This window comes from Mastigoproctus giganteus, chromosome 3 (genome assembly GCF_048544385.1).
Source record: "Mastigoproctus giganteus isolate SK-2022 chromosome 3, ASM4854438v1, whole genome shotgun sequence".
NCBI lineage: Eukaryota > Metazoa > Arthropoda > Arachnida > Uropygi > Thelyphonidae > Mastigoproctus > Mastigoproctus giganteus.
In genome coordinates, this window is record NC_143577.1 from 42401816 (window position 1) to 42428322 (window position 26507).

At 37.0% G+C, this 26507-nt stretch overlaps 1 protein-coding gene across 1 annotated transcript in view; it reads right to left on the reverse strand.

Annotated features, from left to right (window-relative positions):
• The window catches only part of LOC150087903 (hemicentin-1-like), a 1496027-nt gene that overhangs the window by 1448687 nt on the left and 20833 nt on the right, over positions 1-26507 (reverse strand). The window contains exon 2 of the mRNA XM_090369959.1: positions 11334-11563. Coding sequence (XP_090226085.1) covers positions 11334-11563 — 230 coding nt within the window. The remainder of the gene's footprint in view (positions 1-11333; positions 11564-26507) is intronic.

Here is a 26507-nt window from a genome sequence, read left to right on the forward strand (position 1 = left end):
GGGAGACACAGGTAATTGTGTCTTAACCTGTTACCTGTGTAACAGGTAACAGGTTAAGACCTGTTAGTTTAACTTCTGTTCCAGAAAAATTAATGGAGGCACTGGTTAAAGAAGCATTGCAGGATCATCTAGACAAGACTTCAGTTATAGCTCGGACACAGTATGGTTTTGTTCAGGGAAAGTCTTGCCTGATCAATTTGATTGGAAACTATGATGCAGTCACAAAAGAACTGGATGCAGGGAATAACTTTGATATTATATATTTGGATCTTAGAAAGGCTTTTGATACTGTTGCACATGGAAGACTGCTGCACAAATTAGAGCAGTGTGTCATTGGAGGCAAACTGCTGCTATGGATAAACGGATGGTTGAGAGGGAGAAGACAGAGAATGGTAATCAATGGACACTGCTCTTCGTGGACTAAAATTATTAGTGGAGTTTCATAGGGTTCAGTGTTGGGTCCATTGTTGTTCTCTGTATTCATTAATGATATTGATGATGGTATATCAACCTTAATGTCCAAGTTTGCAGATGATACGAAGGTTGGCAGGGTTGTTAAGGGCACTAATGGCTGTACACTGCTGCAACAGGATCTAGAAAAGTTGAGCAGATGGGCTGAGAGGTGGCAACTGAAGTTTAACATTGATAAAAGTAAAGTACTGCATATGGGAAGCAGTAACCCCAGAGTATCGTATCAACTTTGTTTTACTACAATGAGAGTGGTAGAGAGTGAAAAGGAGCTGGGGGTCATTGTGCAGGCAAATATGAGGTTTTCTGAGCAGTGCAGACCGTCTGCAAGAGTAGCTAATGGTGTCTTGTCAATGATATACAGGAATTTTTCTAGCAAGGATAAGGTGGTGATTATCCCTTTGTATAATGCAATGGTCAGGCCACACCTTGAGTACTGTATACAGGTCTGGAGGCCTTATTTTAAGAAGGATGTAGAGCTGGTGAAACGAGTACAGAGAAGGGCAACAAGATTAATGAATGGAAAAAAGGGTTGCTCTTATGAAGACAGGCTTAAGTTTTGCAAATTACAGTGTCTGGAGACTAGGCACCTTCGAGGTGATCTGATTGAGGTGTATAAGGCCTTAAATGGTTTGAGCATGCTCAATGCTGGTGAGATTCTTCCTCTTGCTCAGAATAATCGCCTGAGAGGGCATAAATTCAATTTGAGGAAAGACGGTTGTAGGATAGATGTGCAGAAGTTTGCCTTTAGCCAGCAGATGTTTGATTGCTGGCATCTCTCGTTGTAGTAGTTGATAGCTTAAACAGATTCAAGGCAGAACTAGACAAACATTTGGAGCAAGTAGATAGGTGAAATGAGAAGGGGGTGTGTTTTTTTTTTTATGGCCGATGCTATATAAGTTTGCTTTCTTGCATCATGTGCCCTTGCTAATGATAATGCTAATGCATTACACACAGCTTGGTTGGCCATACCTCCTGAATGCTTCCGACATGTTGTTGAATCAATGCCATGTCGGATAGCTGCTATACTGAGGGCAAAATGAGGACCTACGAAGTATTAGGCAGGTGGTGGTCATAATTCAGTGATCACTCAGAGAGAGAGAGAGAGAGTGTGTGTGTGTGTGTGTGTGTGTGTGTGTGTGTGTGTGTGTGTGTGTGTGTGTGTGTGTGTGTGTGTGTGTGTGTGTGTGTGTGTGTGTGTAAACAATAGGCTTCTATATCACTTGATAATTTGTATGCATCCCATGCATTTTTCTCCTCTGCCATACATCTTATTAGTTCATCTACCACTTAGGTCTAAACCTTCATTGGTATTTTGCAGTTGGTATGAAAAGCCTAGTAATTTCAATAATTATTTTCCTGAATGCTTCCTATTTAAAATTTGTTGTTGGTAGCTTCATTAGTTGGTCCTACTGTATATAATTTAAAAACTATCTTAGACCACTGTAGTCTCCTTTATGGAAGCAAACAACCTTTCGTTAACCCTTGATGATAGTTCTTTTTAAAGTAAATTTCACATCAATACACTGTGACCACTGCCACCTAGTGGTTCTTTTATCTATAAATTCTTAACATATGAAGAACCTTTGCTGATAATTATATCAAGAGTATTTCTCTCTCTTGCTGCCTCTCTAACATTTGCTGTAGAAAACAGTCATCCAATAAATCCACAAAAGTAGTTTCTAGTGTGTGAGTGACCAACCCACAAGTTTCAGTCAATATCTGGAAAACTAAAATCCCTATTATAAAACATTCTGATTTACTAATTCACTCTGTCTGTCTGTACAGTTATACATTGTATGCATTAGGGTCATTAAGCATATAACACACTCCTACTCGCGTTTTTGCTTTCCTAGAGCTTACGTTACACCAAACGTTACATTGCACTGGCCACCTATATTGACTGCATGCACTGCCTTAGATTTTATGTGCTTCTTAATTAAGAGCATAACCCTCCCTCACATCCTGTCTGTCATTTCTGTGCACATTTTACTCCTCATATTCAAATTCCACATCCCTTATATCTGCATGACACCAGGTCTCACATATTTCAACAATGTTTGCATTTGGTGACCTATCCAGTACTTCAAATTGATCAAATTTATTTACTATGTTACTAGCATTCGTGAACATGGAAGTATACATTCACCTGGTTTTACTCTTAGTTACCCTAACACAACCCATGTACAGTCATCCCCCAATTTGCACAGGGGTTACAATCCGGGAAAACACCGTGCAGTCCAAATCCGCACAATGCAAAATGTAGTTTGTATGACATAATAAGGGTTCTGTAACTGTACACAAAAAAAAAAATGTGCAAAAAAAATTAAATTGAAAAAAATTGTCTTCATTCGGTAAGAAAAGAAGAAAAAAAATTAGAAACATGTCCATAAAATTAATCTTGCTAATACTCTAGATTTTTAATCTAAATTCATTGCTTCTTTGTCGCTGTTTTCCTGTGATAAATTTACAACAGTATCCAGCACTTTTTAAAAAAAAATAATTAGTTAAAATTGTTTGCTTAGAAGCATGGTGTTTTTCTCTATAAATTTCTTCATAAGGAACTATAGCTAATGATAAAGTTCTGTAAAAATTTAAATGTCTCTCCATATTAGGATCCATATCCAGAGCTTCTTGGCTAAGCTGATTTGTAAGTCTTAAAAAGTCAGCTAGTCTCTTTGCGGTCAAATTTTTGTGTGCATCTTCTTCATTTTTATTATCTTCTTCTTCTTCACATTGTGAAAAAATATCGTCCACTGATAATTGTTCTCTATGAGATTCAAGGACTTCTGTGATATATGCTGGTTCCAGTTCTTCAAATTCCTCTCTGCTAATCATTTTACCAATTGCCGACCGGGCTAGCCGGGTAGGTAAAGTGCCTGCCTGGCAACCCAAAGGTCGCAGGTTCAATTCCCGCCTCGGGCTGGATATCACGATGGTGCCGAACCAACCAGTTGGTTGGATATCCCGGCCATGATACACGAAAGAAGCAAAAAAAAACTGGTTCCTTCATGTATTGATCACATCATATGAAATAAATAAATAAATAAATTTTACCAATTCTCACAACCTCAACTACCTCCAGCATTTCGACTGTGGCTTCTTTAGTGCTGCTTTGTGGCCACAGCTTTTTCCACACTGCATTCATTGTTGAGTTCTTAACTTCACCCCATGCGAATTAATATTTTTTACAGCATCAAGAATGTTATAATTCCACCAATAATCTCGAATCGAAAGACTGCCTATTCCATCAGTAGCTTCTACTAATCATAAAAAGATCTTCTTAGGTAATAAAGTTTAAAGGAAGCTATAACACCTTGGTCCATCGGCTGAATTAACAAACTTGTATTCGCTTGAAGAAAGGTAACATTTGGGTGCAGATCAGACAAATGTGCAGGATGACTGGGTGTATTGTCAAAAATGAGCAAAATTTTGAATGTTATGTTCTTCTTCAGGCAATATCATTTTGTTTTGATGCAAAAGCAATTTAAAAACTGATCCTCAAAGATTTTGGCTGTCATCCAGGCTTTTTTGCTCAATTTCCAATGAACTGGTAAGGAGCTTTTTGATATTCCTTTAAAAGCATGAGGATTTTCTGACGCATAAATTAGAAGTGGTTTACAAATAAAGTCATCCTCTGTATTGCCACATAACAAAAGTGTTAACCTATCTTTTGCAGCTTTGAAACCTGGGGCGGTTTTCTTGGCATACACTTCCAAAATAAGCTGATCTCATCAGCATTAAACAATTGACTTCCTAGATAGCCCTCAGTAGCAATAACATCCTTGAAAGTTTACGGATACAAAGAAACAGCTTCTGTATCTGCACTGGCTGCTTCACCCGTTAATTTTAGATTGTGAAGACTGACATTTTTTTTTAATTTTCAAACCAACCCTTACTGGCCTGAAAGATGTCTGCATTGGATGGGCCAGCTTCTTCTACTTGTAAGCGATTAAAAATTTAGCATTAGCATTAGTAGAGGCATTTGATGCAAGAAAGCAAGCTTATGCAGCATCAGCCAAAAAAAAAAAAAATAATAAATAATAAATAAATAAATAAATAAAAAATAACCACTTCCACTTCACCCCTCTGTTTGTTCGAAATACCTGTCCAGCTGAGCCTTAAACTTATTTAGGCTATCAACTTCCACGACAAGGGATGGAAGTCTTTTCCACCAACCAACCACCCGCTTAGGTTATAGATAATCTATTGTTCTGTGTATCTCCCCCCAACCTAGCAGTTTTCTGACCCACCTGACACTATCTCGATAGTATCAGCAAATATTCTTGCACCCCTTCTATTTAAATGTATCTCATACCCATAGAAGCAGTTTCTCCTGCTAACAAGCACATACCACATTCAGAAAAATCCTATCTCATGAGCCTTGCACAGCTTCTCCAGGCCCAAATTGATTGACAAGGCTCTCATCATTGCAAAAGTTGCAATTTTTTGCAACTTTTGCTCTGTACTTGTTAAAGGCGTTTAACAAGTACAGAGCAAAATCATGTTGCCACTAATGACATTAAGAGTACGTTGTACATGTTGTTGTACAATTTGTACATGTTGCCACTAATGATATTAAGAGTAGGAATTGTGCACACTTAAAGGTCTGCACAATTCCTACTCTTAATGTCATTAGTGGCAACATGTACAACAATATCGGCTTTTTGTGTCCTTAAATCGGCGTTTCCAAAACTTTTTTAGTCACGGAACACTTTTCCTCTCACAATATATTTACAGAACATTTATATTCTTTTGTAGCTATTTCGTTTTTAAATAAAAAACATAACTAATGCTCAAATGCATTTTATTTTTGAAAACAAAATCAAAATACAAATATACGTATAAAAATTATGAAATCAGTTGAAAATCAAAACTATATTCAAGATAAGAAAGGTTATATACATACATACCAAAACAACATGAATTATGATTTTAGAAAGGAAACAATTAATTGCATTATAATGGGATTGGTGTTTCTGTGTCTTTCAATCACAAATTCGTTTAATATTAGGTATAATGTTGGAAAGTTGTTTGTTGTTATTTATTTGGTTTTTAGGAGCATTAGCAACTAAGGCCATATTGCTCCGGGATATGCGGTGGTCATTCCCTGACCTTTCCACATCCTCCGTATTTGGTGGTGACGGGCTCGAACCCCGGTCTAATCAAGAAGCGTGTGCTACGCACTGCTGCTCCTTCCCACCTGGCTACGGAGGCGCCTCTTGGAAAGTTGTATCCTCATGTCAGGTGCAGCATCAAGTCTATTCTTATATTTAGTTTTGTTGCAGTATAATAGGAAAAGCTTGTCCCACAGGAGCTAGTTATTGTCAGCGACTCTACTGTCAGGGAGACGGAGAATATATTATGCAAAAAGGATAGGTGGAACAGGACCAGGGTATGTCTGCCAGGAGCAACAGTTGATGACATTGTAGGACAGATATCATCTTTTAAGGGCACAAAAAGTGATACTGTTGTACACGTTGGCACTAATGATATTAAGAGTAAGAGATCTGCAGACTTACTTAACAAGTACAGGCCAATGTTCAAAAAAAGCCACGAATTAGGATTAAATTTGAAAGTGTCCGCAATTCTGCCAAAACATGATAGGAGGGAGTATATGAAGAGAGTCTTGTAAATCACTTCGGTCCTGGAGAGAATGTGCAAAGCTCGTGGGGTAGAATTTTTTTCAGTGTGGTCTGTACTTGCTAACAAGAGAGACTGCTTCTACAGGGATGGGATACACTTAAATAGAAAGGGTGCAAAAATATTTGCTGATGCTATCGGGGTAGTGTTATATGGATCAAAAACCTGCTAGCTTGGGGGGGATTCACAGACTAAATGATGCCACAGGCAGAGGTGAAAGTGATTCTTGCACTGCTTCTATTGGAATGAGCAACAGCCTAGAGAGAGCAAGCTGCTGGGAATTTCAAGAACTGCTGGGAGTCAGCACGGAACAATTAAATACATGAGCTATGTTAGGGTAACTAAAAGTAAGAACAGGTGTACTTGCATGCGTACACCAATGCTAGAAGCAGTAAATAAATTTGATGAAATTGAAGTGCTGGTCAAGACATCAAAGGCAAATATTGCTGGGATATCAGAGATGTGGTGTTACACAGATATTAGGAATACAGTATTGGAATTTGGAGAGTACAATGTGTACAGAAAGAATAGACAGGGTAGGAAGGGAGGAGGAGTTATACTGTTAGTTAAGAAACACATAAAATCTAAGGAAGTACAACCAGTTGACATTCGCCTAATGACTGATGAGTACAATGAACAATTGTGCAGAGAAATAAGAGTGGGCCAGTAAATCAAAATGTCTTGTAATGGGGGATTTTAACTTTCATTTTTAATTAACAGAGAAGAGCAACAAGATTGGTGAGGGGAACAAAGAGATCATCTCACCAAGAAAGGCTTAAGTCCTGCAAACTGCAGTGTCTGGATACTAGGCACCTGCGAGGTGATCTGATTGAGGTGTATAATGCCTTGAACAGGTTGGGCAGGCTTAATGCTGATGAGATTTTTCCTCTTGTTCAGATTACAAACCTAAGGGGGCAAAAATTCAAATTGAGGAAAGACAGTTGCAGAATAGATGTGCAGAAATTTGCCTTTAGCCAGCGAATAGTTGATTGCTGGAACAAACTTCCATCTGTCGGTGTGGAAGTTGATAGCTTAAATAAATTCAAAGAAGAACTAGACAACCTTTTGAAAGGAATGGATGGATGAAATGGGAAGGTTTTTTTTTTTTTTTTTTGGTAATGCTGTATTAGCTTGCTTTCTGACATCATAGGCCTCTGCTAATGATAATGCTAATAACATGTTGCCTCTTTGAGTATAAAGACTGCACAGGCTGTTAAACTGCAGTAATCTGCAGCCAGAATAGGAAAAATGTATGATCTATCAGACTTTGAAAAAGGCCTTATTGTGGTTGCACATTTAGCTGGAGCTATGATTAAAGAAATGAAAGACATAACTGGTTTCTCAAAAGCATCTATCTCTAAAAAAGTTTTTAATCACTGGAAAGCAAGCAGTTCTTTCAAGTCTCAAAAGGCAAAAATGTGGCAGAAAAACAATACTTCAGGAGCTAAGCCACTGTACTCTAAGGAGGACTGTATGCAAAAATAGGTCATCCAATATGCAGCAAATAACATCTGAATTCAACCACACCCAGAACTGCCCTATTTCAATCTGTACCATGCACGGGGAATTGAAAAAATTGGGTATTGGTAGTCATCTGCCTATTTGAAAGCCACTTGTTTCAGAGAAAAACAGAAAAATCCACTTACAGTGTTGCCAAGAATGTCGTGATTGGACAGTGGAACAACGAAAGAAAGTCATGCGGTCAGATGAATCACAATACACTTTGTTTTGCACTGATGGTAGACAGAGAGGGTGGCAAGAAGCTCACAAAGCAATGGACCTTGTTTGCCTTGTTAAGACAACCCAAGCGTCTGGAGGTGGTATCATGGTATGGGGAATGTTTTGTTGGCATGGACTGTGTCCACTGATACTGTGGAAAGTCAAATGTCATTCATTTGACTTTCCACAGAGATGTGGAAATGTTCCATACATTGATGCAGTGAGTTCCCAAATTTTATATGAGGTCTACTACACCCTGCAATGTTACACTTTTATCCCAAAGGTGATGGCTACTTTATGGATGACAATGCAACAGTGCATCAAGCCAGAATCGCACAAGAATGGCTCGGAGAACATTACAAGGATTTCCACCATTTTCCTTGGCACCCACATTCACCTGATCTCAATCCTATTGAGAATGTATGGGAAATGCTGGAGAGAGCTATTGCAACAAAGTTCTCTTCCTTCAACTTTGTTGCAGCTGCATGACATTTTTGAAGAATGGTTGCAATTAGATGAAAAAACACTAAAACACCTTATAGAATCCATACCACGCTGCACACTTGTTGTTATTTGAAACTTTTCATTTTTTTTTTTTTGGCCAGTGCAGGTACAAACAGTTAGTTTATATAAACAGTGCATTACATTTCAGATTGTTCAATTTTTTTTTCTGAAATTAATGATTTTTTCTCTTTCTATGATTGATAGAAAGAAAAAGTAAATATAAATATAATATAATAAGTTTCCTTATCAATTAATTATGAAGATAATAATAGCTTTATAAAACACTAAATAAAAATCTATTGGTTTATGTTCTTTAAACAAAGCCATTTAGTTTAAATACAACTGTATAATATTTATTATCCACCCAAATTACTCTTCTTTTTTTTAGTCTCTCTCTCTCTCTCTCTCTCATATATATATATATATATATATATATATAATCTCTTCACAAGAAAAATCACATTCAGGAGTCTTGCAATAATGACACATGCAAAGCATGAATGTTTAAAGCTAACAATAGAGAAAAATCTTTATTGCAACAGGAAAATAACATGGACAAAGTACAGTTTATGTTGCAACCTACCTGCATTAAAAATACATTTACTACTTTTGTTGCTGACTTCTCCAATGACCATTTTTTTTTTTATTGGGGATTGAGTCAATCTGAACTGAAAACTGTAGAGACATTTTTGGGTTTCCTCTTACTATGACTGAATTAATCAGTTTCTGGTGAAGGTAGCTTGACAAAAATATCCAGTTTTTTTTCTGTCAAATTGCAAGAAAAAAAAATCTGAAAGTAGAGTGGTTTCCCCTCCAAGTGGATTAAAAATTTGAAGCCACATATTTGCATGAGGAAGCAGTGAACATGTTAATCTATGAATTTCTGTTTTCCATACAAATCATAAGAAAAAAAATAAATAATAACTGCTAGATTTCTATTTTTCTGATTTTAATGAAAGTTGGTTTGGCTTTACAAATATTTTTAACAGGCCCTAATACAAAATTTCACAAAAATCCACCCACTGCGAATCCTTCTATTACATGCAGATGGACAGATGGATATGGTGAAGGCAATAGATGCCTAGCATATATATATGCAAACACGCCTAAAAAACATAAACTTCATTTTCTATTTCTACAATATAAAAATGATTATAAGATTAACAATACAATATGAAAAAGAAATAACAGCAAGACAATGGAACAAGACATACATACATACAAAATATTTTGACCTTCATTAGACATGGCAAAACACAGTAATCTACAACATGGAGGTATGAAATGTCCCTACCTCTCTGTAGGGACTTTGTAGGAAATTTAATGTAGGACTCTAAGAAATTTAATGTTTTTCACGTCTTTGCTCAACACGTGTGCATGTGTGTATATATATTAGCATTAGCATTAGCATTAGTAGAGGCATATGATGCAAGAAAGTAAGCTTATGCAGCATCAGCCAAAAAAAAAAAAAAAAAAACCCCACTCCCATTTCACTCCTCCGTTCATTCGAAATACGTGTCCAGCTGAGCCTTAAATTTATTTAGGTTATCAACTTCCATAACAAGGAATGGAAGTCTTCCACCAACCAACTACCCGCTGACTAAAGGCAAATTTCCACACATCTATCCTACACCTGTCTTTCCTCAATTTGAATTTTTGCCTCTCAGGTGATTATTCTGAGCAAGAGAAAGAATCCCATCAGCATTGAGCATGCTCAAATCATTCAAGACTTTATACACCTCTATCAGATCACCTCGCCAGTGCCTAGTCTCCAGACACTGTAATTTGCAAGACTTAAGCCTTTCTTTGTAAGAGCAACCCTTTGTTCCATTCACTAATCTTGTTGCCCTTCTCTGTACTCGTTCCAGCAGCTCTACATCCTTCTTGAAATTAGGCCTCCAGACCTGTATACAGTACTCAAGGTGTGGCCTGACCATTGCCTTATACAAGGGAATAATCACCTCCTTATCCCTGCTAGTAAAATTCCTGTATATCATTGACAAGCTACTCTTGCAGCCCGTCTGCACTGCTCAGAAAACTTCATATCAGCCTGCACAATTACCCCCAGGTCCTTTTCATTCTCTGTGGTACTACACTGACAGTGGTAGAGAATGAAAAGGACCTAGGAATAATTGTGCAGGCAGATATGAAGTTTTCTGAGCAGTGCAGATGGGCTGCAAGAGTAGCTCATGGTGTCTTGTCAATGATATACAGGAATTTTTCTATCAGGGATTACCATACACACATATGTATGTGTGTATGGCAATGACAGAAACATCAGTGAGAAGGTAGGTTACAGTAGTTTTCAAACAATGTGCACTAGCATCTTGGTGTGCTGTGCTATTAGGAAAAACTCCACTAATGAGGTCAATGGCAATCGCTTTTAAGGTATACCACAAATGTAGCATTTTTTTAAAATCCAAATGTAACTCAAGTAATAAAAGCTTGGAAACCATTTGAGTGAAGTATAAACAAATACTCCTCCCTTGGCACTACACACAATATATTAATGCTCGTGCTACTTGAAACAGGGGAAAATAACATTTTAGACTGGATTAAACTGCATATATGTTTAAAAAAAAAAAAAAGTGCATTATAAGTTTTATATAAGCCATGCTTTCTCAAATCCACAGTTGAAGAACAATTATCAAAAAATTCACTTCCTTTATTTCAATACAGATTTGTTCTTGAAGATATTCTGATTTGCTGTGTTTCACTGTACCCTGATTCCATTATTTTACTTTGTACCACGGCCGATTCACTTATCCTAAGTGCAGATTTCAGACCTTTCCTTTACATGAATATGGGACCAAATGAAGTGGAGTCCAAAGTTATCATTCATTTAAGCATAAATAAAGGCAGCCCAGTATAAAATATAACTTAACACACACAGATACATATCCTTCAGAAAAATATTAAAATATTAACAGAGTGAAATAAATGAAAAAGATATCAACAGAAATATCACAACAGCAATTTATCATTAAAAAAAAAAATACCTGACTTTCCTTCCTCTGGATAAGTTTAAGTACTTCTTGCAGCAGATAATGATCTTTTGCACTTGCATCAGTGAATACATAAATATACGAGTTCGGAAGACATACTTCAAGTGCCAACTTAATTGCTCCAATGCTCATTTCAGGGCAATCGCCCCCACCTTGCACATATAGCTCCTGCAGATGCCGCTGAAATATATTTTGGTCTGTAGTTACTGTGACTGGCCCAATTTCTGAATCAAAAAAAACATTATATTTCTTTCAATGCATAATTATAAAATTAATTACAGCTATATTTTTTAAACATAACAAACACATTAGAAATTTAAATTACTGTAAAACCATGAATTATTATAAAAATAAAAAAAAAGGAAAGGAAAGGGTGTTAGAGAGAGAGAGAGAGTGTGCTCATTGATTTTTATTTTTTAAAAGTTTAAAAAAGCAACAAGGAGAGTAGGCAGTTGGCAGACATCTTTTTCTCTCTCTCTTTACTCTATCACCTGGTAGATTATATTATAGAGCAGTGTTTTCCAATCTGTATTCTGCACAATTCAAGAAAGTAGTCCATGGAATTTGACAATAAAACAGAGCTTTTTTGTGATGCATCCCTGATTCAAACCTCAGATAATCAAGCACATACTGCTCTGATTCAAGAGAATTTTGTTTAATTGAAAGAATCCATTGTCAGGGAAAGGTAACACTTTTTTTGTAATAAGGACGGATGGGCCAGAACCAGGGTATCTGTTGGAAGCAACAATTCATAATAAAACCAAAAAATTGTCAGCTTTTAAGGGAGGTAAATAGAGCACTACTATTTTTGCAGGGACTAATGATATTAACCCCAATCCCATCATATGGTGTCAATGCATCTACTCTGTCTACACAGCTGAAACTCCTTTTAACAGCTGTTTGAAAATGTTTTCTTTAATTTCTCCACTTGCAAACTGCAGAAATGCACTCTCAAATTGCAGAAATGTATGTTAATTATCACACAATTAGGAAAACTTCTGAAATAAAGTTAAAACTTATTATATACACATGTCGAGTGGCATCTGTCACACACAATTATTGACAGCCAGCTGGCTTTATTGATGTCACTTTCATCCAATTTGGTAACACTCTCTAGCTTTACAACATTGAAGCATCATCTAGAATCAAACTTTTGGTATATGCTTCACATTTTACCAATGTGAATGCTTTTTGGCATTCATGGTAAAACATGTTGATAATTGAGGTAAAACATGATCAGTTACCACAAATTCAAAAAGCATTCATGCTAATTTGCCAAATTTGGTAGTAACTTCCTATCATTGTCCCTCCATCATTTTAAACGACAAATTCAGGCAGTCTGCGGCCCTGATGCACTCTTTAAAGATTCAAAAAAAAAAAAAAGGTTGTGGAAGGCCTCTGGACTAAAAGTAATTATGTAGGAGAGAGAGAGAGAGAGAGAGAGAGTCCCTCCCCTACATAACCTTGAGATCCTGGAGCAGCTGTGCCACAGCACCCTGGTAAAGTTGGCCTTGTGGTTGGAGATAGCCTTTCATTAGGTGTTCCTAATGCAAGGCTATGATGAGATGCTGGAGGGTGTCCACAGGTATGGTAACCTGTGAACACCCTGCAGCATCTCACATATCCATACCAACTACACTGTATCCCACAGCCCTCATCCATAACACAGTTGGTAGAATTGCCATCCTCCCCTCAAGTCTCATTGATGATGTGAGGAATTCTTATGGGCCTTTTTCATAATCTGGCTGAGTTAAGTCAGTCTCAGGGAAGGGTGGTATGGTTTTTCTCTCGGAAAATCATGCTTTTCATCCAGCAAACAGAAAATCAACCACAGAACACATGGAATTTACAGACGTATATGTGGAGTGATGTGACCCTAGTTGTTAATGCTCCTAAAACCTATTACAACAGCATCCCACAGTTACCACATATTCAATGATACTGGACCCGGGTGCTGAACAACCAATTCCATAATGTCCCACACGCATATGTTCAAATGGACTGAGATCAAACTAGTTTGGCAATCATGGTAAGACACAAACTCAGTGGACTGGAATGGTTTTACAAGCAGTCCACTGAGTTTGTTGATCTCCCAAACTTGTCTGATCTCAGTCTTGTGACATGGAACACACAGTCTTGTTAAAAGATACCTTGGTTATCTGTAAAAATGGTCACCACCATAAATAAGTGCACATTGTCAGAAATGTGGACTTGTGCAACTCTCCACCAAGGTACTGACTGTTGAGTATCAGGGGACCCAGGCTCTCCCATTCAAAGATGCCTTTGTGCAGCATGGTTCAAGAGTCTCATGTTGAACACGCCATACTTGTCTGTCCATCTGTATTCACTGTAGATGGATATGTGACCATCAGACCAGGCAATCCATCTCCAGTTATAAATTGTCCAATGGCTCCATTCTTGTGACAACCTATCTATCATGAAAAAGACCTGCAATTACTGAGCAACTACTTGTGACAAGCTGCCATTAGGGGCACTTCAACAGGGTGCCAACTACAGCAGCTCAACCACACTAGTGTCAGATGCAAAGACTGTTAAAATAGGTCAAATAACTGTGGAGAAATTGGTGCCACCTCCTCTCACACTCATAGTCAACAACACTTGGTTGGTCTGTGACTCGAGCTGGTGATTCATCCATGGTTGGTCTGCTCTAGATGTACAATAGACATGACTGTATAGGACCAATGGACAAGGCTACAATGTCCAAGATACTCATCCCCACTAATGTGGACCCAACAACCTCTCTTTAGAACTCAGCTTGACCACATCTCCAGCCCATTCTTTATTCAGAACAATGGTTTACTGAATGACATAGTATCAAGATCCATACTTATATAAAGATAGTATGCAATGTGATAGCAGCAGTTGGCAGAAATACTTCGACATTCTGCATATATTATTCAATAAATGGCTGCACCAAAATTGATGTGCTACCTCATAACTCCTTACATTCACCATCAAAAAGAATGGCATCTCCAATTTTATCCTTATATGATGAAGAAATGTATGAAGCAACCATGGAGCAAGCTCCACTTTCCCCACAGCTGGTTGATCCATACTACCTACAATTTCGGTTCTCAAATCACTTAGAATAAAAGCACCTCAGCTGTGTAAGGTTTAGAATCTATATATTACTATATATAATACAGTCTAAAAATCGCACATTTTGCAGATGTTTAGTAATTTGGTGTTTTGTGACAGTGCAACTGCAGGATTACAATCACTTAAGAAGTGGAGGAGAAAATATTTCCAAAACCTATGATTGTTACACTCTTATTAGTAAAAAATATATTCTAAAATCTTACACAGGTGAAGTGCTTTTATTTCAGATTTCATCAAGATAATCCAGGGTCATAGTGGCCCAGCTGGCTAGGAAAAGGAAAAAGAGTGAACTACAGGGGGGGGGGCAAAATTGATTGCAACCACCAGGGACAACTACAGCCAGTCTGTCCCTGGGATAACAGTGCAATATGCCATTTAAACATTATATTAATTTCATTTCTGCTGACACTGCTATTCTTGCAGATATTTATCACAATGTTTTTAAAGTTTTCTTTTTAACTGCACTTTTCAGCACCCCAGACATCGAATGTGAGGAGATCGCCAAAGTTTTTTTCTCAAATGGTATAACATAGCTGTAACAAAAGGAGTCAAAGTTTGCAAATGACAGTAAGCTACTGGAACGGGATCTAGAAAAGTTGGGCAGGTGGGCTGAAAAAGAACAACTGAAGTTTAACATTGACAAATGCAAAGTACTGCATATGGGTAGCAGTAACCCCAGAGAAATGTACCAACTGTGTGGTACTACACTCAGGGTGGTAGACAATGAAAAAGACCTGGAAGTAATTGTGCAGTCAGATATCAAGTTTTCTGAGCAGTGCAGAAAGGCTGCAAGGGTAGCTCATGGGGTCTTGTCAATGATATACAGGAATTTTGCTAGTGGGGATAAGGAGGTGATTGTCCCTTTATATAAGGCAATAGTCAGGCTGCACCTTGAGTACTGCATACAGGTCTGGAGACCTCATTTTAGGAAGGATGTAGAGTTGCTAAAATGAGTACAGAGAAGGTCAACAAGATTGGTGAGGGGAACAAAGGGATAACCTTACTAAGAAAGGCTTAAGTTCTACAAATTGCAGCATCAGGAGACTAGACCCTGCAATTTTACTTCACAATAAAATATTCAGGAAAAACATTTTGTTCTGTTGTTGTTAGAGGGTTTTAGGACAACTAGGGCCATATTTCTCCCTGTATTCTGTCTGTAAATGTCATGTGTTCTGTGGTCGATTTTCTGTTTGCTGGACAAAAAACCCAAGTTTCTGGGAGAAAAAACCATGCTACTCTCCCCCGAGACCAATTAACTGAGCCACATTGTGAAAAAGGCCCATAAGAATTCCTCACGTCATCGATGGGACTCGAACTCAAGTCTTTTCCATCTGGTGTGGGGAGAACGGCATGGGCATTCTACTAACTGTGCTACCCACGAAAGCTTTGTTCTCTTAATTTTGTCGAGCAGTGTATTATCAACACTAGGTATTGCTTTTAGAGGCCATAGAGAACATTCTGTTTCTAATACAAAGGAAATTTTTAGGGTTGTATAGAATATCTGGCAGAATTTGACACTTTCCTTAATACACAATTAAAGAGATTTCCTAGTCCCGGTGAGGAAAATGTTAGCAACTTATCACATACAATTTGTAACAAATTAATTGGTATAATGTCAAACGAAGTTAACCCTACAGCGCTTGTGCTGGGTCTGAAAGACCATGTCATTTTTATATTTGATTTTCTTGGTGAAAGAATTTTACGACAATGGTGCAATTTCTGATACCTTCCCAAAATTCTATCTTCTAGGCAATTGAGTATTGAAACCATGCATTTTCCTGCAGACTAAAATCATACAAGGTAAAAGTTCTTGAACTGGGTCTCTGAGACCCAGTGCGAGCATTGATGCTACATTTTTTAAGAGCTTAAAAATTATTTTATTGTTCTTCTATTGACTATTTTATTGTTTAAATTAGTCATAAATCATATTCCTCTTTTTCCAGATTTTATTAGCATGAAGTTTTAATTTTGAAGTTAAAATTTTTAAATGAAGCATTAAAAAGAGAAAGGAAAAGACAAGTCTATTTGGTTTTCAGTACAACTGTACTTTGGTTTCTTACATACCAAAAAAAGAAAAAGAATGTCTTGTTGCTTTCTACTCTATATAATGATGACAAGGTAGATGAGAACACAGGAGAGCAACATAAACTGAAATCACAACATTTTATAATGTCACCAAAGGCAGAGTTGATGTTGATCAAATGTGTTCAACATATAACTGTGCAAGAAATACTAGAAGGTGACCAATGGTTGTATTCTACAGCTTACTAAATGTTGCTGGAATTAATGAATATGTCATTTATTATGAAAATAAAAACCCAACAATGACACGTAGGCATTTTCTGAAGAGTTTGTGTCATGAACATATTATGGCAAGGGCAGAATCCAAGACTTTGCCTGTAGAATTAAGATCTAGACTATCCAAAATCATGTGAAAGACTACAAATAGAGAGCATCCTACAAGTGGAAAAAGAGGAAGATGCTACCAATGTCAAGGGAAAGATGCAATATTTTTGCTCAAAATGTTACAAATTCCTTTGTTTAGAACATGTCAATGTTTTGTGCAATGAATGTGACAAGTATAATTGTGAGCTGTAATAAGCATTTTCCAATGCTTTTATTACAAATTGAAATTTTATTTCTATGTATTGAATACATTTCATGTTATGAAATGTTTGAATTACTTTTACAATAATTTCTTTTGTATTTTTCATGGGAATTGAGTTTCATACAATTTTTTAATGTGAAATACTTTGGTTTAAACTTTTTTTTTTTTTTTTCATGATTTAGCAAGTTAATAAATGTTTTATAAAGCATTATAAATTCATTTTCAAACTTTGGGACTTATTTAATTTTAAAAAAATATACTGGGTCTATGAGACCCAAGGTGAGCATTCTTGTCTGAAAAAGAGCGCACGCTCTGAAGGGTTAAATATAAAATAATTTGTGAGATTAAAGAAGTCATGTATTTTTCTATAACTGTGGATTCAATTCCTGACATTGCTCATGTTGATCAACTAACGTTTGTTCTGAGATAGATAAATCGAGAAGGTAATGTTTGTGAAAGATTTGTGGATTTTATTCCAATCAACAAACATAATTCTGAATATTTAAAAGTATGTTGTTTTGAATATCATACACAAGTTTTCCATCAATATTAGATACTGTAGAGACCAGTCATATGATATGCTGCTAACATTGCTGGCAAATATTTCGTGTTAAAGGCTATAATAAAGGCATTATGTCCAACTGCAACTTATATACCATGTGCAAGCCACTTGTTAAATTTAGTAGGAAACTCTGCTGCTGAACCTTGCACTGATGCTTTATATTACTGTATTTTGATTTTGTGCAAAACTTGATTTTATGCATTTATGCATTTACAGACAAGTATAAGAATGACATTGATGCAAGCTGACCGAAAAATTTTAAAGATGGCGTAATTCATTTTCTAAAATTCATTAAAGAGAATATTGTTGATTCAATTACAATGAATAAGACTGTAATAAATGGGCATCAATCAATGTTTTCTAATGTTGAACCATTACTAGAAATATTATTATTATTATTAGCCATATGGTGCAAGGAAGCCTGAGGCTTATGCTGGACCAGCCAAAAAAAAAAAATTCCCAACTTACCCTGAGAGAGAGAGAGAGAGAAAAATAAAGGAAATCACCAAGAAAGAGAAGAATGATGATATCCAGCTCAGGACCCTGGGTGTGCCAAGCCCATACTCACCAGATGTGAGTCCCTGGGGTCTTTTTTGGCATTTCAGTTACAAACACAAGCAAGCAGAGAGCGGTCATTTTCAGTTCTGATTATTCATGCAATAGCTTAACTCAAGGCCATATGAGCAGTTTAACTATTTTATTTATTGAAAATAAGTCTGTACCGAACTTGATATGGAAGAGGTAACTGAAAAATTTTCGCAAATAAAGGCAAGGAAAAACAATTACAGCACTCTCGATTTAAAGGGATCAGATTAACCGGGACACTTCACGACTCCAAATTAAAAAAAAAAAAAAAAAAAAACCCCAATCAACCAGAAATCATAAAATTCAAGTAATAACCAGAATATCTAACAGTTATTTTGCAAGTCGTAAATAAGCGACAAGAGGTGGCGTTATAAGTTGTCATTGGGAGATTAATGTGTCCATTATCTTGCAACCCCCCACTCAAAAAAAAAAAAAAAAAAGAACAAATGTTTAGTTTGTTTTAGTGCGTCGTGGCGATTGTTGTGTTTCGTCGCACCGCAAAAGGGCAAATTTTGTTTCGTTATTTATGTCAAGGAAGTTGAAATTTTTTTTTATAGTAAATATTTTTTTTTTTTTTTTTTTTGTTTAGAAATCGCGAAAATGATGGGTGAACGCAAAAGAGTTGCGCTTTCAGTTAAACAGACTTGAAATTATTCAAAAGTTTGAAAACGGTGCATTCGTTAATTCTCTAATAAACCATTATAACGTTGGTGACCAAACCATACACGACATTGTAAAAAATAAAGGGAAGCATCGTATTGGACACGCGAATATTACGTGGTAAGTTTTTTATCTATTGCCATATTTTTTACGTAGGTGGCTGAACATTTTTCGATACAGTAAGTCCCCGACTTACGCAACTACAGATTTACGTAAATTTGTTTTCACTCTTTTTTTTTTTTTTTTTTTTTTAGGATTGTAAAATTTAAAACAACAAAAAAAAATAATAATAATAATAATAAGCAATCAATAACGACGATCACGGCACGCACAAATTGTAACAAGCAAAAAAATAGTAAAAAAAGAAGATTCTTACAATTATTTATGGGTGTTTTTTTTTTTTTTATATGACTCAAGATTTCAGCGAAGGGGACCACACACACTTCACCATAATAACGTAAAAACCCACAGAATTCCAGCTATTGGTATTATCGCAAATGCAATAAGATCAAGTTTATTATTATTATTATTATTATTATTATTATTATTATGAGCCATATGGTGCAAGGAAGCTGTAGGCTTATACTGCACCAGCCAAAAAAAAAAAAAAATAAAAATTCTGACTTACCCCGAGAAAAAGAGAAGTAGAAGGGAATCACCAAGAAAGAGAAGAATGATGATATCCAGCTCAGGACCCTGGGTGTGCCAAGCCCATGTTCACCAGATGTGAACCCCTGGGGTTAATACCTATTTATAATATAATGCGCTAACAGAAACGCCCAATAAAACGAAAAGTGCAAATTGTTGACCTCCAGAAATGTGCATTAGTAAAATATCGGCTCGCGCGGGGTGATAATAGTGAGTTTTCACCTTAACCCTGTGAAGTTTTTTACAGAAAATTTCATTTTGACACTTCTCAAGGTGCCGACTAAGAGAATAAGTGACAGCGCTACTAGTAAATCTACCAACAAAAGGAAAGCGATCGATTTGGATCAGAAAATTAAACTAATAAGGATGAATGAAAATGTATCGTGCTGAATTCAGATTTGTCAATAATAATATAGTAGCAATATGTTACTAGTCATTCGCGAGTTACGTAAAACTATACGAAGTAAGAAGTCCTGGAATGTATCTCTTACGTATGTCGGGACTTCTGTATTTTTGGATTAACCAGGAAATCGATTATGCGGGATTTGTTTTTTATCATCTATCCCGGAAAATACTAAGAAAACTACTAGGTTTTTTTTTTATTTTTATTATTTTATTCAATTTTTGCTGTACTGTATTTTATTATTTACTCGTTTACTTGAGTGAATGTTACCGCCGTCACTTGTTATTTATTTATATTTTTATGTTATATTAAAAAGAGGTTAAATTTATAATCAGCTATAGGCAATTTTGTGATATAATAACTAATAAAAAAAAATTTGTAAGTTATATGTTTCTTTGAACAACATAACTTTAAAACCGTATTGAAATTAAAATAATAAAACATACCCATACATAATGTAAACTAAAATAAAATGGTGTGCAAAACTTAAGGACCAACACTATTTCTAAAGGTTACAACCACAAAATCAAACGAAACAGCCTCTGGCGATTTGCATAACTGTGGCCGTTCAGTAGAAAGCTGATGCACATGCAAAAATTTGAATCGTGATGGTAGGGCTCCCATAAACAGATAAAAGCAGCAGTTCAGCAGTCATGTGAAAATTACCAATTGGTGAGCACGATTGTTACAAACGTTCGATTGGTTTCATACAGTGCTACAGACAATGAAATAGCCAATAGACAACATGGGTAAAATAATTGGGAAGCTCGAGGAAGGAGTCGAATAATTGGGAAGATCGAAGTGCGAGGAGTGTGGCTGCAGAGTTCGGTATCGCCCATAGCATCGCCTCACGTGCGTGGTCGACCTTCAGAACGACAGGTACAGCTGTTCGAAGGACCAGTGGTGGTCGTCCATGAAAAACAACGCCCAATGATGACCGCGATATACTCCTACAGGTCAAGAGGGACCGACACCAAACAATGGGATCCTTTGCAAACCAGTTGCACAGGACGCAGGATATCGCGGTTTACTGTGGCCAGGCAACTCCACAAAGCTGGACTGTTTGCACGACCTCCAGTACGCTGTGATCCTTTAACACCTGCCCATCGAAGACACCGTTTACAGTGGTATATCGAACACAAGGACTGGACAGAAGCGCAATGGTGTAAGGTACTCTTTACTGATGAGAGTAGATTCAGTCTCAGTAGCGATTCTGGACGTCAGCTAATCTGGTGAGAGGTTGGCACACGGTATCACCCGGCAGAGATCACTGAACGGGATCGATATGGCGGTCGAGGTGTTTTCGTCTGGGGAGGTGTTATCTTGGAAGGACGTACACAACTCCAGATACTGGAAGGCGGTACTGTAACCAGTGCACGCTACTGTACTGAGGTAATTCTTCCCCATGTGCGTCTGTTCCGTGGTGCCATTGGCCCCGAGTTCGTGGTTATGGATAACGCCACACCCCATCGCACTGCAGCTGTTGAAATGCTTTTGGAAAGTGAGGACATCATTCGTATGAATTGGCCTGCCCGTTCCACCGACCGATCTAAATCCCATCGAACACATATGGGACGCTCTGGGGAGCCACCTAGCGGTATGTCCACACCCATCAGAAAATGTTCACCAGCTGAAGATGGCGCTTACAGAGGAATGGACGATGTTACCGCAAAAACTCATCAACAGCATTCTTCTAAGTATGGACAGGTGGTGCAAAGCCTGCATCGACATTAGGGGTAGCCATGTCTCCTACTGAGGACCACCTCTTCCCTTTGTTCCATCTTTGATCTTTGGCAGTGATGCATCTGTATCATAGCAGCCAGTGCTATGTTGCCATTTTTGAATAAAGTTCCTCTGTACCGTTTTGTTTCTGTTGTTGTGTCGGTGTTGTTTCCTTCATCATATCTGTACCTCACGAGGTTCGTTTGGTATGCTTTTCCCATATCCAGGCCACTCCTATGAGAAGCTACAGGTGAGAAACTTAAGGACCAGTCAGGTGAATACCTGACTGGTCCTTACGTTTTGCACCGTAAGGTGCTTAAGTTTTGCACACCAATGTAGTTTAGGACCTCAAAAATACTTTGGGCCTGGTGCCTCAAACTGTGTTAATCTGCCATTGGATGTTGCTACATTGATGGCTTTTTTCACTTCATCACATGAAACTGAAATCTCATCACATAACTTTCATGTTTTTGTTCTTCCAACAACATGAAAATTTAGATTAATGGTGTAACAGACAATGAATGATATCCAACTTTCTGAGCACTTGAGTGATGGTATTTGTCATTCTCGAGAGTGGATTGCGCTGTTTAGCTTCCCCATCCCTCCCAGATCTAGGTATTTATTCTAGTAAGCAAGCAAATTAACTCGACAATACATGTAATTTACAAACAGAATGCACTTTGCCTCATACTATAGTATTCGGCACAAATTATCTCTGGCCACATTATCAACTACTGACACCGATCTGTGTTGATACCATTGTTTGCCAAAACATATTTTCTTCTGTGACAATTGCATGAGCACTCAGGGTTAATGTAAATTTAAAAAATCTAAATCTGGTTTTTGCTGAGTGAGTGAAAACTGCCATTGATTACTCCAAAAGTTTGATAGCAGTAATCTCAGAAAAAACATACCAATTGGGTGGTACCCAGTGGTGAGCTATAGTGGGCTCGCGAGAGCCCATTGTTATTTATTTATTTTTATTTATTTATTTATTTTTTTTTTTTTTTGAAAATTTGCGAGCCCATTGTTCAGATTATCATTTATTTTACAAATGAAATCCTGAATGCAGTTATTGAGTATCTAGAGCCGAAACTACAATGGGGCAAGCGGGGCCTCATTCCCAGCATTTTAATGGCGCAATCGATCGGTTATGAATTTTAAAATTGCTTCATTTTTGATTTAATTACAGTCGGATCTCTGTTTAACGAACTCTTTATAGCGAATTTTTTTGATTCCCCCTTGGTAATTACATTTAAAATCGTTTCCGGTGAACGAAAAAAATTTCCATGCAATGAACGGGTTAGGTGAGACAACTTTGTATGCATTGTTCTTACCTCTGGCCTTTAGACAATTTAATTAGAAAGCGCGAGTTAAGAGTGAAAGGGATTACCATTTCACAATGTTAGTGGTGTCCATAAAACCTCTGCAGTCACACACCGAGAAGTTGCGCTAGTCAATATGCTTTCCATAGCCAGTCAGAGGATTAAGAAGATTCTCGACACGGAATAGCCTCTGGTCAACCTGTGTTGTGGTTCCCATTTACTCCTACAAGAAGTCATATGTTTTTCGGAGAAGTGAGTGATACTTGCCTTCCAGTAAATGTCTCCTGTCTATGTGTACATGGTCACAGTAGCAGAATATTCGTGTGATTCAGACATTTTGCGCTGTATTCAAAAAACTAGTGAGAGTAGCAACGTAGAGGGGAAGGGGGATTGAGACAACTAAGATATTATATAAACTTTAAGAAGAGGAAATGTTGGCAGATTTTGAAACTTCGTCAAGGCTTTCAGTGTGCAGAAAATGTTCTAAAATATAATGACATACAGGCAATAATTAAAAAAAAAAAAAAAACTGTATCACCAATCTCCAAAAAACCAGCGCGAATTAAAGATGATTGCAAAAGAACTTGATGCGGAAACTACAAAGATCGGTCGTGTGTTCGGGCCACAATGGGCAGCTTGTAGCTTACGGACGGCAATTGAGGGTTAGAGAAATTATCCCGATTTGTGCAAACATTTTGAATCAGAAAGTTAATTAAATATTCTGGATCATTAAACCGACTTTTCAATCTGGAATTTCTTAACGATTTAGCACTAATGATCGACATCCTGCGGGAGCTCTCTTACCTTAACTAGAAGCTTTACAAAGTCGCAGCATCACTATAGTAAAAACAGATAAATTAGTTATTCTAACTATCAATGCTATCGCTAATTTCAAAAATTCTGAAGGAAATTATGAAGTTAAAATTGAGAGCACGTTGAAGTTGAAATAATTTGAAGGAATCTTAAGTAAGAACACATTTAAAAAATTACCTCGTGACACGTTATTAAGAATGAGTTATTAATGCAACAGAGTAATTTTAAATTAAATAAAGAAAATAATGATACTATTGACGACGAGGAATTGAAAGAAATTTTAAACATATGCTACCTGGAATCGTGGAATACGAAATAACTTTCGTCTCCGTGGCAAGACAGTGAAAAACGAATAAGAAATTTAAGTTTTCTGATAAAATATGAAATAAAAATTAATGATTTTAGAGATTTTGTCGAAGACAATTTATCTTTAAAATCGAGTGAAATTCACTCTTCAATTATAAAAGCCAGAAATATTTTTGAAACTACTGCGATTAGCAGTGCTTTCAGCTTAATGAATAATATTGTAGAAATGAATGAATAATGTTGACCATACATCTAAATGGAAAACCATTGCTTCAATTTGATCCGGATCGTTACGTCAAATCATTCCTCTGTAATCATCACTCAGCTTGAGCAAAGCAGAAGATCGACAACAAATATTAATAAAGAAGTAAATTGTATATGGCAATTTTTAGAATAAATTTTTCTTCAATATTTGTGTAATGATTTTTAATTTTTTTTATGTAATCTGTGATTTAACCCCCCGGGGGGGGCTCACATCTGGTGAGTATGGGTTTGGCACACTTGGGGTCCTGAGCTGGATATCATCTTTCTTGGTGATTCCCTTCTACTTTTTTATCTCTCTCTCTCTCTCACTCTCAGGGTAACTCGGGCTGGTGCAGCATGAGCCTCAGGCTTCCTTGCACAATACAGCTAATAATAATAATAATTATTATTATTATTGTGTACCTTTTCTAGAAGAGTGTTTTTTATATAATATTTATTTTTATATTGTAGAATGTTTTGTGATATGGGAAATATTTCGTGTTACTTTTCATTCGCAATTTTAAAATTTTATCATGAAAAAAATATGTATCCATTATATTTACCTAGTTGTTAAAAAAAAAGAGACGAATAAAAAAGTGGCGCGTGTACCGAGCATGCGCAGTAGATGGTTTTATGTGAATCCGCGTTTCTTTTAGGTATTTTGATTTGGACATTGATTACCAAATAATAGAGCTTTTATAATAATAATAATATTTTCTGTTTATACTCTGGGACGACCAAACGGTCAGAGGAGTTCGTATTGTAAATATTTTATTGAACATTCGCAAATTTTTATAATTTCTGGAAGACAAGAAGATACAATGGATTTATGATAACTAAAGTAACTGATGTGTACCTGCGATTGCAACGTATCTAATGTCTAGAAAATAGCGTCGATTGAACTACCGACCTTGTAGTTGAAACGACATACGCAGCTGTTTGGAGCACCTATCAATGGAATGTTACGAAAATGCGAGACGAAAAAATAAACTGTTTTGCAAATATTTGTATTGTTGCAGTCAGGAAGTATGATTGTGACTTATACTATTAAAAAAATCTAAACAGTTAGAACTCGAGATACTATCGTATCCAGGTATCATCAGGGAAACGGGGAACATGCTTTGTAAAAAGGATAGGTGGAATAGGACCAGGGTATGTCTGCCAGGGGCAAAGGTTGATGACGTTGTAGAGCGGATATCATCTTTTAAGGGCACAAAAGGTGATATAGTTGTACACGTTGGCACTAATGATATTAAGAGTAGGAGACCGGTGGAATTACTTAGCAAGTACAGGTCACTGTTGAAAAAAAGCCGTGAATTAGGGTTGAACTTGAAAGTGTCTGCAATTCTGCCCAGACACGATAGGAGGGAGTATATGATGAGAGCCTTGTCGATCAATTCGGCCCTGGAGGGATTGTGCAAGGCTCAAGGGGTAGAATTTTTTTCAGCCTGGACTGTACTTGTTAACAGGAGAGATTGCTTCTACAGGGATGGGATACACTTAAATAGAAAGGGTGCAAGAATTTTTGCTGTGCTGTCGAGGCAGTGTTAGGTGGGTCGGAAAACTGCTAGTTGGGGGGGATACAAGGACTAATAGATTAACAGTAGCCACTGGCAGAGGTGGAAGTGATTCTTGCACTGCTTCTATTCAAATGAGCAGAAGTCTGAAAAACAAGATGCAGGATATTTCAGAGACTGCTGGTAGTCATTGCGTTACAAGTAAACACATGGGTTGTGTTAGGGTAGCTAAGAATAGAAACAGGTGCATGTATACCTGCGTGTACACCAATGCTAGGAGTTTGGTAAATAAATTTGATGAATTTGAGGTATTGCTCAAAACATCAAAGGCAGATATTGTTGGGATATCAGAGACATGGTGTCACACAGATATAAGTAATGCGGAACTGGAATTTGGGGAATACAATGTATATAGAAAGGATAGACAGGACAGGAGGGGAGGAGGGGTTATGCTATTAATTAAGAAACACATAAAGTCAAAGGAAGTGAAGCCAGTTGACATCGATGGACAGGGCAGTGTCGAGTCAGTTTGGTGTGACATAAGCATAGGGAAATCAAAATTGAGAGTAGGAGTGTGCTATAGGCCTAATGACTCTGATGAGTATAATAATATATTGTACAGGGAAATAGAGTGGGCCAGTAAATCAGAGAGTCTT